At 41.7% G+C, this 20485-nt stretch overlaps 1 protein-coding gene across 2 annotated transcripts in view; it reads left to right on the plus strand.

Annotated features, from left to right (window-relative positions):
• best4 (bestrophin 4) overlaps positions 1 to 20485 on the plus strand; it is an 88224-nt gene that overhangs the window by 66001 nt on the left and 1738 nt on the right. The window contains exons 2-9 of one of the 2 annotated variants that reach the window (XM_059647979.1): positions 7936 to 8109; positions 9694 to 9788; positions 11950 to 12183; positions 13156 to 13310; positions 14196 to 14273; positions 15254 to 15406; positions 16641 to 16721; positions 18822 to 18976. In XM_059647979.1, the coding sequence (XP_059503962.1) occupies positions 7958 to 8109; positions 9694 to 9788; positions 11950 to 12183; positions 13156 to 13310; positions 14196 to 14273; positions 15254 to 15406; positions 16641 to 16721; positions 18822 to 18976 (1103 nt within the window). In that variant the 5' untranslated portion in view covers positions 7936 to 7957. Of the gene's footprint in view, positions 1 to 7935; positions 8110 to 9693; positions 9789 to 11949; positions 12184 to 13155; positions 13311 to 14195; positions 14274 to 15253; positions 15407 to 16640; positions 16722 to 18821; positions 18977 to 20485 lie in introns of those variants that run through there. The other variant, XR_009446068.1, reaches the window with a different exon arrangement.

Raw genomic sequence — 20485 nt, forward strand, 5'->3', positions numbered from 1 at the left:
GGGCTGCAAACCTCTGCTGGGATTTTTCAATGCCGAGCAGATGATGATGGAGCTCACCCCTTTCACTCGCTCAAATGAGATAATCGTGTAAAAGGGTATTTTTATTTATTTATGCAGTTTCTCCAGTGTTCCTGCTGAACTTAGAGCCATAGAGTCATACAGCATGGAAACAAATCTTTTGGCTCAACTCGTCATGTTGACCAGGCTTCCGAAACTGTCCCATTTGCCTGCTCTTGGCCCATAGCACTCTAAACATTTCCTATCCATATACCTGTCCATATAGCTTTTAACTGTTGTAATTGTACTCGCCCTTACTACTTCCCCTTGTAGCTCATTCCATACACGCACCACCCTCCACGTGAAAAGATTGCCCCTTGGGTCCCTTTTAAATCTTTCCCATCTCACCATAAACCTGTGCCTTCTTGTTGTGGACTCCCCTACCTTTGGGTAAAGACCTTGGTTATTCACCTTGTCTATGCCGCTCATGATTTTGTTAAACCTCTATAAGGTCACTGCTCAGCTGCCTACGCTCCAGGAAAAAAGATTCCAGCCTGTCCAGACTCTTCTTATAATGTAAACCTTCCAGTTTCAGTACCAGCCTTATAAATCATTTTTCCACCCTTTCCAGGTTAATAATATCCTTCATATATCAGGGCTACCACAATTGTATGCAGTACTCCAAATGTGGTCTTACCAATGTCCACCCATAACATGACATCCCAACTTCTGTACTCAATGCTCTGACCGATGAAGGCAAGTGTGCCTAATGCCTTCTTCACCACCTTGTCTACTTGTGATGTTACTTTCAAGAAACTGTATACCTGAACCCCTAGGTCTTTCAGTTCCACAGCAGCCCTCAAAACCCTACCATTAACTGTGTAAGTTCTGCCCTGGTTTATCTTACTAAAATTCAACTCCTCCTTAATCTTGTTTGCCAAAGATCTTGCATGTCCCATTTTTGCCCTTCTGATTTCTCTCTTAAGTGTATTCCTTTGCTCCCTATACTCATCAAGGGATTCACTTGATCCCAGCTGTCTATACCTTATATGTACCTTGATCGTTTTTTTGATCAGAGCATCAATATATTGAGTTATCAAGTGTTCCCTACTCCTGCCTGCCTTCACCTGTACACTAGCAGGAACCTGTTGTCCCTAAACTTCAGTTTCTCACTTTTGAAAGCCTCCCACTTGCCAGATGTTCCGTTACCTGCGAGCAGCCTCCTCCAATCAACTTTTGAATGTTCCTTTCCAATACCAGTAGAGCTGGCCTTGCCCCAATTTAGAACTTTAACTTTTGGACCAGGCCCATTCTTTCCCATAGCTATTTTAAATCTATTAGATTTATGGTCACTGGTCCCAAAGTGCCACCCCATTAACACCTCAGTCACTTGCTGTGCCTTATTTCCCTAGAGCAGATCAGGTTTAGCCCCTTCTCTAGTACGGTTATCTACATAATGATTGAGAAAGTTTTCTTAAACACACTGTAACAAATTCTTCCTCATTCAAGCCCTTAACACTATAGCAGTCCCAGTTTATGTTTGGCAAGTTAAAAGGCAGTTGTTCATTAGCTCACTAAGCTGGTTGTTTTGTGGTGTGCAGATGTTTCTTGGCAACGTCAGCAGTGCAACCTCTAATCGCAGTATTGGTGTTCTGTTCTGATCCGAATTTATATGGTCCTCTGGCGTGGTGGGTCTTGACACTTCTGGTTCTGTTGTTTTAGCAGTGGTCTGTATACATGATCTATTTCTATGTGTTTATAAATGAGGCCTCGTGTTGAGAAACAGGCCTCCAGAAATTCCCTTGCATGTCTGTTGTTTGCTGGCCCCGGTATAGTCACTTTGTCCCAGTCGAACTGATGGCCTTCATTGTCTGTGTTTATCGAGACAAGTGAATATTGGGCATGTCTTTTTACTGCCAGCTGGTGTTCATGTATCCTGGTCGTCAGTTTCCTCCCCATTTGTTCAATGTAATGTTTATTGCACTCGCTGCATGGGATTCTGTATATTACATTAGTCCCGTTTACTGTCGGTATGGGGTCTTTAGTCTTTGATAGCATTTGACGCAGTGTTGATGTAAGTTTGTGTACTATCGTGATCCTATGTGGAACAAGGACTCTGGTTGTCATTTCTGGTATATTTTTGATGTAGGGTAGCGTTACTAGTGTCCCCCGTTGTACCATGTCTTCTGACTGTCATTTGTTTTGTAGGCATTGGCAGAGTAAATACTTTGTGCAGGTGTTCCTCTCCCATTCTCCGGAATTCTGAGGTGTTGCAGTGGCTCATTTAAATAGTGCCTTAGTGCAGCTCTCTTTGTGTATGGTGGGGTGATTGCTATTGAAATTAAGGATTTGGTCCGTCTGTGTGGCTTTCCTGTGTACTTGGGTTTGGAATTCACTGTTAATAAGTCTCTCTACCATTACATCTAAGAATGGGAGTAGCTTGTTGTTTTCTTCCTTTCTCGTGAATTTTATGTTTGCAAAGAAGTTGTTAACAAGTTAGTGGGTTTCTTCTACTTTTGTGCTTTTGATTATGATGAATGTGTCATCCGCATATGTTATCCACAGTTTCGGTCGGATTATACTAAAGGCTGGGTGTTCCAGTCTCTGCTTCCGTGGTGAGACCTGAGATGGGTGATCCCATTGGTGTGCCATTGATCTGTTTGTATATTAGGCCGTTGAATGTGAAGTGCATTGTGAGGCATAAATCTAGTAGCTTCAGTAAGCTGTCCTTGCTGATGTTATTGCTGATGTTCAGGTTCAGTGCTCCTGGTCCTTCTAGTAGTGTGGATAGTGTCTCTCTGGCTAACGGTGTGACAATGGGTGTAAAATGCAGAGGAATGGAATTGTGGGAGATATAGCAGTTTGGATCGGAAATTGGCTTGCTGAAAGAAGACAGAGGGTGGTAGTTGATGGGAAATGTTCATCCTGGAGACCAGTTACTAGTGGTGTACCGCAAGGGTCGATGTTGGGTCCACTGCTGTTTGTCATTTTTATAAATGACCTGGATGAGGACGTAGATGGATGGGTTAGTAAATTTGCAGATGACACTAAGGTCGGTGGAGTTGTGGATAGTGACGAAGGATGCTGTAGGTTGCAGAGAGACATAGATATGCCGCAGAGCTGGGCTGAGAGGTGGAAAATGGAGTTTAATGCGGACAAGTGTGAGGTGATGCACTTTGGTAGGAGTAACCGGAAGGCAAAGTACTGGGCTAATGGTAAGATTCTTGGTAGTGTAGATGAGCAGAGAGATCTCGGTGTCCATGTACACAGATCCTTGAAAGTTGCCACCCAGGTTGACAGGGCTGTTAAGAAGGCATACAGTGTTTTAGCTTTTATTAATAGAGGGATCGAGTTCCGGAACCAAGTGGTTATGGTGAAGCTGTACAAAACTCTGGTGCGGCCGCACTTGGAGTATTGTGTACAGTTCTGGTCACCGCATTATAAGAAGGATGTGGAAGCTTTGGAAAGGGTGCAGAGGAGATTTACTAGGATGTTGCCTGGTATGGAGGGAAGGTCTTACGAGGAAAGGCTGAGGGACTTGAGGCTGTTTTCATTATAGAGAAGAAGGTTGAGAGGTGACTTAATTGATACATATAAAATAATCAGAGTGTTAGATAGGGTGGATAGGGAGAGCCTTTTTCCTAGGATGGAGACGGCGAGCACAAGGGGGCATAGCTTTAAATTGAGGGGTGAAAGATATAGGACAGATGTCAGAGGTAGTTTCTTTACTCAGAGAGTAGTAAGGGAATGGAACGCTTTGCCTGCAACGGTAGTAGATTCGCCAACTTTAGGTACATTTAAGTCGTCATTGGATAAACATATGGACGTACATGGAATAGTGTAGGTTAGATGGGCTTGAGATTGGTATGACAGGTCAGCACAACATCGAGGGCCGAAGGGCCTGTACTGTGCTATAATGTTCTATGTTCTATGTTCAATGTAATTAGTGGTGTAACATTGAAGGAGATCATGATTTCATCCTCATTAATTTTTCTGTCCCTAAGCTGTGTGAGAAATTCTTGGACTGAACGAATTGAGTATGGGGATCTGCTAATCAGGTGCTTAGGTCATCGTTGTAGTTCCCTCGCTAGCTTGTGTGTAGGTGTGCCCGGTGAGGATGCTATTGGTCTGAGTGGTGTTCCAGGTTTGTGTATCTTGAAGGGTCTGTAGAAGCAGGGTGGGGTGTGGTATTTGAGCCATTTGGTTTCATTCTGATTTAGCCTGTGTTGGTGATCTCTCCTGCACGTTTTAAGTTTGAGTCTCTGGGTTATTGTGTTCTCTAGTTGTGGTGTGGGGTCTGACGACACCTGTTGGTATGTGGCTGTATCTGCGAGTCGTGCCTGTGCTTTCTCGATGTAGCCTGTTCTATTCAGAACTACAGTCATTCGTCCTCTGTCTGCTGGTAGGATTGTGATGTTTTTATCCTTCTTCAGTCCTTCTAGGATCTTTCTCTCTCTGCTGTGTTGAAGGTGTCTGATTCATATTTACAGTTATGTGCTGGGATGACTGTTTGCTTGATGGCCTGTTGAATTTTGTCAGTGAGTCCATTGGTTTTCAGTGTTGACTCTAGTGCTGCTAGGAAGTCCATTTTACTCGTGTTCTTGTGGTTGTAGTTAAGTCCGCATATCAAACAGATCAACGGCACACTGATGGGATCACCCATCTCAGATCTCATCATGGAAGCAGTGATGCAGAGACTGGAACACACAGCCCTTAGTCTAATCCAACTGAAATGGTGGATAACATACGTAGACAACATATTCATAACAATCAAAAGCACAAAAGTAGAAGAAACCCACCAATTTGTTAACAACGTCTTTGCAAGCATAAAATCCACTAGCGAGGGAGAAAACAACAAGCTACTCCCATTCTTAGACATAATGGTAGAGAGACTTATTAACAGCAAATTCCAAGTTACAGGAAGGCCACACAAGGACCAAATCCTTAACTTCAATAGCAACTGCCCCACTATATCCAAACAGGGGTGCACTAAAGCAATATTTAAATGAACCACTGCAACACCCCAGAATTCCGGAGAGTGGGAGAGGAACACCTGCACAAAGTAATTACTGGACAGTGGATATCCAAGAAGTTTCGTCCACCGATGCTTACAAAACAAACAACAGTGAGAAGACACGGTACAACGGGGGACACTAGTAATGCTCCCCTACATCAAAAATATACCAGAAATGACAACCAGAGTCCATAGACTGCATAGGTTCATAATTGCACACAAACCTATATCAACACTGTGCTATCAAAGACCAAAGACCCCAAACCGACAGTAAACAGGACTCATGTGATATATAGAATCCCATGCAGCAAGTGCAATAAACACTACATTTGACAAATGCGGATGAAACTGAATACCAGGATACATGAACACCAGCTGGTAGTAAAAAGACACGCCCAATACTCACTTGTCTCAATGCACAAAGACAATGAAGGCCATCAGTTCGACTGGGATAAAGGGACTATACTGGGTCAAGCGAACAACAGACTTGCAATGGACTTTCCAGAGGCCTGTTTCTCAACACAAGACTTCATTAACAAGCACATAGAAATAGACCCAGTATACAGACCGCAGCTAAAACAACAGAACCGGAAGTGACAAGACCCACATGCCAGAGGATCACGTAAATGCGGAACAGAGCAGAACATCAATACTTTGATTAGAGGTCGCACTGATGGTGTTGCCTGGTAACGAAATGTCTGCACACCACAAAAATAGTGGCTCGGTGAGCTAATAAAAAAACTGCATCTACAACCCAAGCTACAAATATTTTGCTAAGACCTTGAAAGAGGAAAGTTAAAATCCCCTACAATTTCATCCCTCTTCTTCTTACACTTATTTTCAATCTCCATAATTGTTCCTCAATTTCCTACTGTCCATTGGGGAACCCATAGTACAATCCCATCAAAATGATCACCCACTTTTTATTTCTCAGTTCCACCCATACAGCTTCAGTGGATGCTCCTCCAGGAATATCTTCTGTAAGAACTGCCATGATGTTTTCCCTAATCAAAAACGTCACACCCCCCTCCCTCTTGTCTCCCTTTCCATTCTTCCTGTAGCAGTCCTGAGCTATGTTTCTGTAATAGCTATGATATCCCAGTCCCATGTTCCCATCCATGCCCTGAGTTCATCTTCCTTACCTGTCAGGCCTCTTGCATTGAAATAAACGCAGTGTAATTCATCAGTCTTCCCTCATTTCCTGCTGAGCTTTTACCTGCCTAGTTTATTTAACTTGCTCTCTTTAACTTCTGTACGAGCCTCATCCTTCTCTTTTGTATCACTAAGGCCCAGGATCCCAACCGCTAGTTACAGCCTCCTGAGTAGCTCTAGCAACCAGGATATTGGTCCCCCTCGAGTTAAGGTGCAACCCACCCTTTTGTACAGGTCCCTTCTGTCCCTGAAGAGATTCCAAAAGATCCAAAAACCTGAATTCCTGGCCCCTGCACCAGCTCCTCAGCCACACATTCATCTGTCTTATCCTCCTAATCCTACTCTCACTAGCTCATGGTACTGGGAGTAAACCAGAGATTTCTACTCATCAGGTCCTGTGTTTTTTAACCTCCTGCCTAACATCTTATATTCACTGTGCAGGACCTCCTCCCTTTTTCTACCTATGCATTTAGTACCAATGTTACAACAAACTCCAACTGCTCATGTTCCTCTTCAAGAGACTGAACAGCCCCAGCCCCTACCCTCGCCAACAATATCTAAAATGGTATACTTGTTTGAGAGGGATATAGCCACAGGAGACTCCTACATTAGCTGTCTACCTCTCCTGGTCATCACAGAAACCAGCATTCTTACCTGGTCTGTCTTACACATGACTCCAAGCCCACAGCAATGTGGTTGACTCTTAACTGACCTCTGAAATAGTTTAGCCAGCCCTCAGTTGTAACAATCAATAGAACATCTCAAAAATATAACTGGAAACAAAACCAGCAAATGCAGACCTGTTAACCCTGCAAAATCCTCCTGACTGACAGCGAGGGTCAAAAGACAGAATCAGGTAAACTGTCTCACAGCCTCATCAAATAGTCACATTCATGGAATCATACCTTATATACAATCATGCAGCCTCCACCCTGGGTATGTCTGTCCCACTAGAAGGACAGATCCAGCAGAGGTGGTAGCACAGTGCTGGAAAAGTGTCGGGGTTGCTGGGGTTAGTGGCGAGTCTGGAGCAACACCTCATATTCCACCTCAGGAGCCTGCAGCCCAACGGCCTAAGTGTGAATTTTACCAGTTTCAAAACCTCCCCATGCCCAGCCTCATCCCCGCCACCTTGACATGACATGTCCATCTTCTCTCCCACCCACCCACCCACCCCAGTGACCAATCCCCACCGCTGCCTACCTGCACTCACCTATTATCATCCCATCTACCTTTCCCAGCCCCACCCCTCCTCCCCATTTATTTCTGAGCACCCTCCCCCCTGCCCGTTTCTGAAGTAGGGTCCTTAACGGAAACATCAGTCTTCCTGCTTCTCTGATGCTGCTTGTCCTGCTGTGTTCATCAGGCTCCAGCATCGGCAGTCCCTGCTACCTCTGAGTGAGTTACAACCCACATCCTGTTCCTTCAAATATGGAGTAATCAATAAAAGTTGGTAAAATGAATATATTACTATGTTTTATGACTCAGTACATTGCTATAAAGTGGAGAAATTATTATTTTTACTTCTAATAAATTACTTTAACTTTTGTGTTCTGCAAACACATTCCATTTGATCTTTGGGGTTCATACAACTGATTCCTGTCTCACTATTTTATAGTTTTTCTGCTGCCCTGTTTTCAGTCAAATTCAACTGATATACACTGATCAATTTTCAAAGTTGAGTGGACTAGCTGTTACCAGATATTAGTCAACATTCGTCAATTTGAAGGATCTATGAATTACGTTAATTTGAGATGTGATTGAACTTTCAGATTATTACCACTAGGGAACGTCATGACAATCTCTTACACGCTGAAAGTTGCCGATGCTCGATTTGCTGGATTCTCCAAACTTCTCTTTCGTTGGAAAGGAAGTATTTACAAACTGTTATACAAGGAATTCATTGTGTTCATCAGTTTATATTCAATATTCAGTGTAATGTACAGGTAAAAGACATCTTTGCTTTGTAATTTTATACACCCCTCCTCACTGAAGTTTTCTCTCGGACGATACTGTAAATGCCTCCCCTTTCAGTTTGGGATCCTATTTCCTTTAAAAACCATTCACATCACACGCTCTTCCAAATACCCCACAACTCCTTGACGTTTTCACCTCCCAGAACCATGTTCATCTTTCTTGCAATTCCTCATTTAAATTCATTCAATTAAGTTACAACTTTTCAAGCCAAATTTCTAAATGCTGTTCTGTGGCCATGTATCATACCTGGCATTGCTGAGACTGTCTGTCAAGGAGTCTCCTGGGGATGGATGGAATGATGATGCGAGGCAGATAGAATTGCACTAATTTTTATTCCATCTTGAACTATTCTTTCCATGTTTCAGGTTTCACACCACAACCGCCTTCATGATATCCACTGTGAATAGTTTTGGTTTCCTTGTCTGAGGAAAGATGTAGATGGAGACAGTCAAGCGAATGTTCACTAAGCTGATCCTGGGTGTGGAGAAGTGTTTGAATAGGTTGGGCCTGTACCCATCGGAATTCAGAAGAATGAGCGATGACCTTATTCAAACATACAGGAGCCATAGAGGACCGGGCAGGGTGGATGTGGAGAGGTGGCTTGCCTTTATGGGAAAAGTTAGGACCAGATGGCAGAATCTCAGCGTGAAGGGTTGCCTATTTAAGACAGAGACAAGAAGGAGTCGCTTCGCTCAGAGGACAGTGAATCAGTTGAATTCTTTTATCAAAGAGGACTGTACAGACTGTGTTATTAAGTATCTTCAAGGCTGTTGTTAAACAGAATTTTAATCCAAAACTTATGGGAAAAGTGACAGGAGTTGAGGACTGAATGGCAGAACAGATTGATGGGCTGGATGACCTATTTCTGTTTCTACATCTTATGGTATTACTGCAATGGCAAAAATCTGATGACTTTGCAAAAACACAGGATTCAACTTAGAGCTATCTTAGTGTGAATGACTAGGACATTTTACAGATCAGATTATCACAGACTTGCCTCTGTGATAAGATCCTTGCCTCTGAGTGAGATGTTTGTGGGTTTGAATCCCATTCCAGAAACTCAAACACATATAAGATGTGATGGTACTTCAGTGCTACACCATTGAAGGTTTCTCTTTGAGACCAGGGTCCTGCCTCCCCTCTTCAGTGGTTGTAAAATACGCCATGCCACTATTTGACAAAGAGTAAGGAATTCTCCCTTTGTGCTGGAAAATATTGATCATGGCACCAATCTCACTGAAACAAACTTTCTGATCAATGTCACATTGTTGTTTCTGGAATTTTGTGACTGCATTTCCCTTCAATAACTGTACTGCATTGGTTTTAAAGTGTTTTCCGATGTCCCGATGTCTACAGATTACGATAAGATTCTCCACGAAAATATTCCCTGCAATTGTAAAATGGACTGTATATTCCCATAACTTGGTGATTGGCTGATTTTAGTGAACTTATGTTCAAAAGTGACAATGTGAACCTTCAGTAAACGAAACTGTACATTGGTATGTGAATAATTGCCCAGTGTCTGAGCATGTTTCTTTTGCTATTTCTTGTAGGTATTTCCTATCACATGAACAGAAGATTCTCTTTGAGAATGTGGCTACATATTGTGACAAACAGACCAGTCTTATCCCAATATCATTTGTTTTAGGTCTGTAACTAAAGCTTCGGAATGCTACAAAACTATTAAGGAATTCCAAAATGTCTCTAACAACTTCCATTTGTGTACTGCCAATAACATAGCAGTGTGACTCCTGAAACTACATTATGTCCACCATCGTGCTCCATTCGTCATCTATATCCTACCTTTCAGCATCAATACCTACAAGATTCTATTCTTCAATTTTCATCACTTTTGTACTGCATATAACTGGCAAATTCTTGCTACTCTTACATTCCTTCTGGCACTGAAGTATAATGAATTTCATATCTCTTCTGTTTGAGCACTAGATTTGCCTAATAAACAGTTTCCTTCTGAAATTCTTTTTTTAAAAACCAAATTGCCATGGCTCTTTCCACTGCCCTAACACTGAAAGACATCCCACTCTGACCTCTTTAACTCATCCCTTGTGATCTCCTCAATGAATTTCTTTACTTCCTATCCACATTTTTCACTTCCAAAGAATCCCAAGGTGTACATGTAAGTAAAGAGCAGAATACCAATGTAAGTTGTTGGTGTTTATATTATGAACATAAAAGAAAGGGCAGTCATTTCCATGACTGTTCCCAGTATGTGAGTCCGTTTGGTGTAGAGACACCCACAGTGTGATTAAGAAGGGAGTTTTGGGGTTTTTGACCCAGTGTAAGAACAAAGATATAGTCCCTAATCAGGATGGAGTATAGCCTGCAGAGGAACTTGCGAGAGATTGTGTTCTCGTGTATCTGTTACCCTTGACCTTCAAGTGGTAGCGAGTATGGTTTTGATAGGTGCCTTAGAATGGAGCTACCTATGGAGCCTTAGTAAAGTACATTTTGTAAATGGTACACAATACTGTGTCAGACCATGGCAACAGGAGGAGGCTGTTCAGCCCCTCTAGCTTACCCCACAATTCAGTAAGATCATGCCTGATCCGATATTCCTCATGCCCAGTTTCCTGCCCTTACCCATCACCCTTGAATCTTGTACTGATCAAGAATCTATCTATCTCACCCTTAATTCTACGCAAGGACTATGCCCCACTGCACTCTGTGGCAAGGAGTTCTAAAGACTCTCAATCCTCTGAGAGAAGAAATTCTATCTCACTTCAGTCTTAAATTGGTGCCCCTTTATTCTGAGATTATGCCCACTGGCCATAGTCTATCCCATGAGGGGAAACATCCTCTCTGCATTTACACTACCAAACCCTTTAAGAATTCTTTATGTTTCAACAACATTACCTCTCATTCTCCTAAACTCCAGTTAGTAGAGTCTCAATCTGTTTGCTCATAAGGTGATCCTTCCATACTGAGTGTGTGGTGGTGGAATCAGAGAATGTTGTTGGTATTATGTGATGTGCCAACTAAGCAGAATAGATTATGTCAGATTCTTGAGTGTTTTGGATCTGTATTCATCTAGGCAAGTGGACAGTATTCCATTACATCCCTGACTTATGGCTAATAGAGAGTGGACAGGCTTTGAGGAGTCAGAATGGAAGTTACTTGCTACAGAATTCAGAACTTCTGACATGTGGTTGAAGCAACATTATGTTTCTAACTGCTCCAGGTCAGTTTCTGGTTAATGGATGTTAATTCAATGTGGGAATGTATTTTGAGTATATTTAAGACAGAGATAGATCGATTCTTAACTAGTAAGGGGATCAACAGTTAAGGGGAGAAGGTAGGAGAATTGGGTTGAGAAACATATCAGCCATGATCAAGTGGCAGAGCAGACATGATGGGCCAAATGGCCTAATTCTTATATCTTATCGTTTTATTACCTAGCCATTGGAAGAACATAGAGTCAGAGTCATAAAGCTGTATTGCATGGAAACAGTCCTTTCCGTCCAACACGTCGATGCTGACCATATATCTTAAATAAATGTAGTCCCATTTGCCAGAAACCCCGGGGAGAAGACCTTGTCCATTTACTCTATCCATGCCCCTCATGACTTTATAAACCTTTATAAGGGTAAAATGATAAATTCATGGCAATTTGCAACACATCCACACAGTTTATTCTAAAAGTAGTCAACAAATATCAGTCAAATAGTTGTATCCAGTACAAATAACTGAAATATAATTATACCTGACTAATATGTCATTGAAACACCCTCAAAAACCGATTCTGAGTGTGCACTAATAGTAATCTTTGGCTCTGAACCTTCACCTGGTAGGTTTTTATGTAACGCTTATCATTAACCGTTGGTGGAACCAATACACGAATATCCCACTTCCGGATCAGCTGATGTGTGTGGTGTCCAGTAATGTTCACGGCATTGATGAAAGGGGCCGGGTGCTGAGGCGAACACTGATTCGATACGCCAATCTCTCTGCAGTGCTCATTCTCCGCTCCATCAGCACAAGGGTCCGAAAGAGATTCCCTTCATTAGAGCACGTTGTTGAAGCAGGTAAGGTGACCCACGCTATCAAGTGATATACACGTGAATATTTTACCATAGGATACACCAGACACAATGTCAGGACAAATATACTTTGACTGCATTAGTGATATTGGTACAACCATACGGATTGACAGCTGAGGCTTCTTAAACTCCATCTGGTTGTGCAGCCATTGGCATTACAGTCAACAAGACATTCGTGTACAGGGGGCATCACAGATGAAGCATCTGTATTCTCCTTCAAGATGCTCATGTGGCAGGCATCAGGACAACTTGCTGAAGTATTCACTTGGGCTGAATCCCTCTCCCATGTAACTGTTGTGTGTCCAAGTCTGCTTTGAGAAACTAGTCAGTGTCTGTTGACCAGAAATCAACCATCACTGAACCATTGAGATAAACTCTCTCATGCAAAAATACTCACAGTCCACTGCAGCCGTAATATTGTAAAATATCCGTCCACCCATTCTCAGACATTTGACCTTGTTATTGGTCTTTTCAAGCTCCACGAGAGTATAGTAAAAATATTTTATTGTAAAGTATTGGAGAGCAATGGCTATTTGTATGAAAAGATACATCCAGCAAAAATATGAACAGGGATGCATGAAAACTTAAATGTACCCAAAAGTGAAATGCACACACAAATCAGAAAATTAGCTATTAGGTGGTTATATTGCATTATTTTGTTATTGGGACAAAAAAATTAGAATTTAGTTGTGTCGTCGATGGGGGCAGATATTCCGGTTCCTGTAGCATTTGATGGACACAGTGAGAGCAGGAAGTCAGTTGGGAAGGGTTCGCCCAATATTAACTAATTGAAATTGGTGGAACATTCTGCAGATTCTCACGGTCTGAGCTCGCTCCTACTGATCTTCCTGCATTTATTGTACAAGATGACCTAATGCTCCCAAACACAGGATTAACAATTTGACTCTTTGACTTCAAACAATCAATCACATGTATATTTGTGGTTTCTTTTTGCAGGCTTTATGACCAGAGATGAACTGAAGAAATTTGAAAGCCTTTACTCTGATTTTAACAAGTATTGGATCCCGTGTGTGTGGTTTACAAACCTGGCAGCCCAGGCAAGGACAGAGGGCAGAATCAGAGATGATGTCGCCCTAAGACTATTGATGGATGTAAGCTTGATGCATTAGTCCCTCACTGGGAAACTATAAAAGAGTGGGCAGGTCAATGTTAAAGTATAAATGGCTCCTAATGCAGTACCACATATAGTACAAGATGTTTCATTGGAACATCTACTGTGGGGCCAAATAATATGATGAGTCACAGGCTACCTGAAGAGGTTTAGGCCCCTCACTCCATTAATTATCAGGTATGAAGGCCTGAAACCTTTTGCCTGCTTAACATACTCAGCAGAGTTCAACTGATCAGTGCAATGAATTGCGAGAATAGATCAACCAATATTTTATTGATGGCGGAGCAAGGTCAAGGAGTGAGATAGCCTACTTCTGCTCCTGTTTCTTATGTTCTTATACTGACAAATTAAATGCAGTACTGATTGCATCCACAAAAACATTCATTAGAATCTTCCCTATAATCCTTCTGTGATGTAATATATTATTCTTTTACATGGCTGGAGAATTTTAAAGCAGCAATCTAGTCATGCATTCCAAAAACTATTTGCCCTGCGCTTCTCTTCTTATTTCTTCTCTAAGGCATAGAATGGGACTTGCAGTTAATGTTGAAATGCTGGCTTGTGTTTCCATCCCACTATCCAGTTAGTCATGAGCATCGTGACAGAGGAAAAAATACTATCTGAATGAGCTGAGTCCACATGAATACGTAAGGTCAGCTGTTCTTTATACAGGGACAGAGTGGCAGGACTGTATTACTGGCAAGGACCTGTTAAAGCACTCGATCATAGATGTCACTGCACAAATACTGTAGCTTGAAACAACTGTGAATTTCAAGCTGCGTCACAACCTCAATAACCCACACTACTGGGTTTATATTGTATTTATCAGTTAACAAAAATCTTTCTTTCTCTTTCTCATTTGCAGGAATTGAACCAACACCGGGCAAAATGCAGTCTGTTATTTCACTATGACTGGATCAGTATCCCTTTGGTGTACACTCAGGTCAGAATCTTGAAAAGATTACCTTCATCTATCTACATAATAAAGGTGCCAGCTTCACTCTTTGAATTGTGCTGACTTAGCAGATCTCAGCTGGAACGGCAGTCTCAATACTGGGATAGGCTTCAGAATTCAAGGTTAAGCAGAAGAAAATGAGCTAAGGATCCCCTCCAGACCATTAATCAGATAGCCCCTAGAAGTAGTCCCATAGCAAAATGCACTCTCAATTTATTTTGTGATGCACAGGAACTTGTTTTAAGTTTTTAGTTTTAAGACCCTTTGAATTCTTTTGCATGACCAATAACTTAAAAAGAGATTGACACATGCATCGCTGCTCAGATTAGAGTCACCATTGTCCCATAGTCCTACCTAGGCTGAGTAAAACAAAGACTGGGCTCTTTCAACATTTAGCTGCAGTCAATATTCACACATGAATAACAGCCAGCTTGAGAGAAGTGGAAAGAAAATCAGCAAGGAAAAGAAAATTAAAGGAAAAATACCAGTCATTAATGTTTTCTGGGTATTTTGGTATTAACTCAAGTAAGCCTAATTTCATTCAATTGTTGACTAAATTTTCTTCCTATGAGATGGGGAAAAGAACTTCTCACTACTGCTTGCAATGTGCTTCGTAGTTATTTCTCTGAAATCAGAAAATTTCCTGTGTGGAAAAATCATCAGCAGCGTATATCACCCACTGACACTGCTCTAGTTCAATTTGCTGGATTACCAGAGCAACCCCATTTTTTTTGTGTGGGCGTGTGTGTCGGAACATTTTGAATTTGATGAAACAGGTTGGTGCTTTCAGTCAGTTTTAATTCTATGCTGTGACATTTGATTTGCTCTGGATAAAAATTCACCTCCAAACATTCCCTGAAACTCAGGCATTTGACACAGGAATAGAACAGCAAACATCTTTTCAGAAGTATTTACACAGTCTGCATTCCGTGATTGATAACTGCTGCTTCTGTCTTACCTCTCCCCAGGTGGTTACTGTTGCAGTCTACTCCTTCTTTGCCTTCTGTCTGATTGGACGTCAGTTTCTTGAACAAAGGCCAGGCTACGAAGAAGATAACATAGATTTCTATGTTCCTATCTTCACTCTACTGCAATTCTTCTTCTATGTGGGTTGGCTTAAGGTCAGGGCTTTGCTCTGAATTGGACACATTGTGTTTAACAGGCCAGATTATAGTAAATCTGGATGGTATTTTTACTTGCATTAATATTATCCATGGTTACATTCTTGGGCTTTCCTATTTTTCATTCATATGTTACTCCATTAGAAATATATTACTCATAGATGTGGGACAGGTCCGTTTATACATGTCAACAATCCTAACTTTTCCTTCTGATTACCTTACTATATCTACTGTCTGACTGACAATGCTGGAAGACAATCTATCCAACATTAAGCTCACCACTAGCAGGACTGAAGCCACTCTGCTTCATTCCCACCAGAGGCTCTGGTTTGATTGAATTTGTGCGCATGAAAGCTCTGTATCCCCACATCCAGTCTATCACCACAACTGCCAAATTTTGCCTTAAATTCCTCAGTTTTACCTGATGTTCCAGCTTGCTAAACTCATTCACGCATTTTTTTACTCTGTCCATGCAGTTTCCCAACTTCCTCTGAGGTAAACACATACTCATCCAAAATTTCTCTTCCACATTTTAACCTGCAGATCTTGCAAGACCTTATGAATTTCACTTTTAATAATTCCACATCATCCACTACTCTTCTACGTGGACTCAATACTATTAAATATTCAGTTGATTCAGAAGTGAATCCTTGCCGTTGCAAGTCCTGTCATGGTGCATCAATTCTAAAATCCTCAAAACTTGAAATCCCTCCACAGATCTGGCTCTTTTCTACCTCTGCAACGTCTTCTACCTTTCCTTAATGAACTACCATGCATATCCACTCTCTTTGCTTCACATTACAGAGTGACTACATTTCAAAGGTACTTCATTGGCTATGAAATGACTTGAGGCATCTTGTGATAATAAAAGGCACCAATGTAAAGTACATGTTTTTCTCAACAGTGGAGGAAGGGCTTCAGACATTTTGTCACACAATCTGAAACTCCGTCTAAATCCCTTTGCTTTTCTACACTTCCTGCCATCTTTAAGTGCTTCCTTAAAGCCATTCTCTGTTTGCAATCAGCTTTCCCTAACCTTCCTCTTCTACTTTTTCTCAGTTTAAGTCCAACTATGGAGCACTTTAATATACTTTGCTGTAACAGTGTAATTATTGATTTTGTACTATCATACATCAGTAATCACAGAGATATAGGAAATTAGCAGAAACAGAACAAAGGTTAAATTAGTAAAGCAATGCAGACGGTTTCATCGTGACGTTTTTTTCTTAATCAGGTAGCTGAACAGATCATTAATCCATTCGGAGAAGATGACGATGATTTTGAAACAAACAAGCTGATTGATCGCAATCTTCAGGTACATTAATATAATGATGTTGGACCACTACCTACTGCAAACAAGACAAGTGATAATTTCTTTGTAACTTACTTGGACTTAGCTCCTCTGTTCCTATTTGGGGCAATGGTCAACAAGACTCTGTCACCAGCTCTGGTCCATTGCAACCCCTTTCACTCCAGGCCATGTGGAGATCTCTCAATTTATTTGGCTCTGTATTCTTTGGCTGGCCCTGTTTTCTTTCCCACCTGGTAGTGTCCATTCATGTACCACTCAGGTGGGACATGTATCCTGCCTCCGAGACCTCCACATATATACTCAGTAATATCTCTGTCTTGATGTCCTGAAGGTGCCTCTGCCCACTTCTTCATTTATCAATCCAAAGGCTGCCCAGGATCTTACATAGGCAACATTGTGCGGAAGATCCAACTTACACCTTTGCTGCTCTCTTCTACATCTCACTGGTATAGATTGCAGTTGGTACTTGGGTGGATGTGTAGAGTCACAGCTTCATGGCCGTGTTGATGGTGTTGGATTACTTCACCATGTGGACTCCTGGAAGACAGATGCTGCTTTACGAATTCTTGTTTGGATATCAATGTCTACATCACTTTCCCGGAAGAGGCTACTTCTTAGGTACAGGGAGTCACTGAGATCCTCCATGTTCTTTGCTTAGGCAACTGAATATTAAACAAAGATGAGAAAATGATGGAAAGCACAGGAGAATGGACGAAGCTGCAAAGATGAGCTATATGGGAGAGGGCGAGAGAGAGAGAAACACAAACATGGATAGATAGAATTAAAAGTCTGAGGTGCGGTGTGGTCTCAAAAAGCAACAAGTTATAACAGCTTAAAGATGCTATACCAGATCATATGGGAACTGACAGGGATAAGAAGCAACACATTTCTCATAATCAAAGCCAAAGGCAACAGGATGCTATTAACAGGTGAGAAGCAGAAGGCGAGGTGGCTGTAACTCTTTCGAGGAAGCATGGCCAACCTCACCCCAGTTCCATTTAAGCTTATTAACAGCAATCACACATCAGCAGCTGAACATTAACCTGGGAGAAATTACCATGGAAAGGCCTGAAGAACTGCAACGAGCTCCCTAGTGTGGAAGCAGGCCATTCAGTCCATCGAGGCCACACCAACCCACTGAACAGCATTCCACCCAGTCCCACCCTCCTACTCTATTCCTGTAACCCTACATTTTCTCTTGCTGATCATCCTAGCCTGCATATCCCTGGACATTATTGGGTAATTTAGCATGGCCAAGCCACCTAACCTATACATCTTTGGACAGTGGGAGGAAACTGGAGTATCCAGAGGAAACCCATGCAGACATGGGGAGAACATGCAAACTCCACACAGACTATCGCTGGAGGGTAGAATTGACCCTGATTCCCTTGTGCTGTAAGGCAGCAGTGTTGACCACTGAACCACCATACCACCCTAAGATACCAACATAGACATACCATAAAGAGCAACTGAGACATGGCAAGAACAATGCCTTTACTGAGATCCTTTCAACAAAATCATGCAAAATTGGTTAAAATTACACAGGATACTTTCCTTAGTTTAATTTCATTTAATTGGTTCCATTTAATCAGTAGTTTCATTTAAAGTAACAGGTTTTTGGTTCTCTCAACTCACCAAAGAGAAAAGGAGGTTGTGCAATGCATATAGTACAGTTTACGTTTGACTTCAAGCGATGGGAGCTCACATGTTACAGATGACCTGCTGAGTTTGGAAGATAAGATTGTTACATTAGCAGTTTATTACAGTCAGGGTTTGCTGAAGTATAGAAGATCAAATGGAGATTAGACGTAAAACAAACAGGCAAGAATCAGGGATTCCATGTTGCGTTGCTATTTGATAATAATAAGTGTGAATTAAAGGGCTCCTGTGACAGAAGTCACAGGACATTGGGTTACAGTCCAACTGGTTTATTTGAAATCACAACCTTTCGGTGTGCTGCTCCTAGACCTATGTTTAAACTGTCCGAGATGACTTTACACAGACATATTCTGAGTGTTGATTGCCCTTATGTAGAACATAAAACCACAAATATTTAAATATATACACACAACATTGTGCATTCAGAACTGTGTCTCTGTGTAGGTTTCCTTTCTTTCTGTGGATGACATGTACCAGAATCTTCCACCCATAGAAAAAGATAAGTATTGGAACGAATCCACAGCTCAACCTCCTTATACTATCGCTACTGCCAGCGAGACTCACAAACCATCATTCTTAGGATCAACCTTTGACATGCGGTCAGTAATAATTCTATTTCGTGTGTTCATGGGAGTGATGCAAGATCATATATTCATGGGAGTAAGGACAGAAAGCTAGTAATAGGAATTAGAAATTAAAAGAAACTAACTAGACTAACAAGGTTTGAAGCTAATTAGTTCAGATTCCCAAACTGAACAGCAACACCAACTCACTCCAGGCTAAGTGGCATCTTTTTAATTGTCATTTTATTATAATCACCAAAATAATTTATTTTTGTTGCTGTGTGCCATTGAGACATTGAGAGGTTCATGTTCATTTATAGTGTATAATTGATTGACAGCATGTCTTCACACCTAAATTAGGACATCCAGTGAAACCTCACGCATACTAGTCTATATAATGCATGCACAGGAATTCAGACAAGAATTAAGAAGTAGAAGGTATAAACAGTAGACATTTTTTGGTCAGCCATATGTACTGAATGAGATTATGTATCATTACCTGCCCTCAGATCCACCAATTAGACTTTGATAACGTTTGAAGTTCACTCATCTTTGCTTTGTTAATAAATACAGCAGGCAATTTGAACCATGGGCTATCTCCTCTTACATTCACATATTTATGCCCAACAGTCCTTTTTAATTCAAATAACGTGCTACCAATTTGACAAAGACTGACATACTCAAATGTAATACTACATGCAAATCTTTCAAACAAGAAATCCAGTTAGATCTGATCCCTGTTCTTAACTGCAGGCCAATTTCCATATATTGCAAGAAATAAAACCCAGAATATTTTAATAAAATGTGAGGCTGGATGAACACAGCAGGCCAAGCAGCATCTCAGGAGCACAAAAGCTGACGTTTCGGGCCTAGACCCTTCATCAGATGCTCTCTGATGAAGGGTCTAGGCCCGAAACGTCAGCTTTTGTGCTCCTGAGATGCTGCTTGGCCTGCTGTGTTCATCCAGCCTCACATTTTATTATCTTGGAATTCTCCAGCATCTGCAGTTCCCATTATCCCAGAATATTTTAGATTAGATTGGATTACCTACAGTGTGGAAACAGGCCCTTCAGCCCAACAAGTCCACTCCACCCCTTGAAGAATCCCACCCAGACCCATCAAATATAACCCACACACCCCTGAACACCATGGGCAATTTAGCATGGCCAATCCACCTAGCCCGCACATCTTTGGATTGTGGGAGGAAACCCACGCAGACACGGGGAGAATGTGCAAACTCCGTGCAGACAGTTGCCTGAGGCTGGAACCTGTGAGGTTACAGTGCTAACCACTGAGCCACTGTGCTGCCCCATCTGGAGCTTGTTTAAATCCACCACCAATTTTCCTGTCAGGTTACTGTTCTCAGTCAGCAGCATGTCAGTGGCTGGAATGTTCTGTTTTTTAATACAGGAGCACTACTGCTTCATCTTTGCCGGTGAGGAAAGTGGGATGGTTTTAAAACTTTTTTTTTGGGTCATTTCTGGCTCTGATCCAGTCCGCTGCTTGAGTGATGTAGCAGGAAATTCAATACAACCTTTACCAAGC

Source organism: Stegostoma tigrinum, chromosome 8 (genome assembly GCF_030684315.1).
Source record: "Stegostoma tigrinum isolate sSteTig4 chromosome 8, sSteTig4.hap1, whole genome shotgun sequence".
In the NCBI taxonomy this organism is placed as follows: domain Eukaryota; kingdom Metazoa; phylum Chordata; class Chondrichthyes; order Orectolobiformes; family Stegostomatidae; genus Stegostoma; species Stegostoma tigrinum.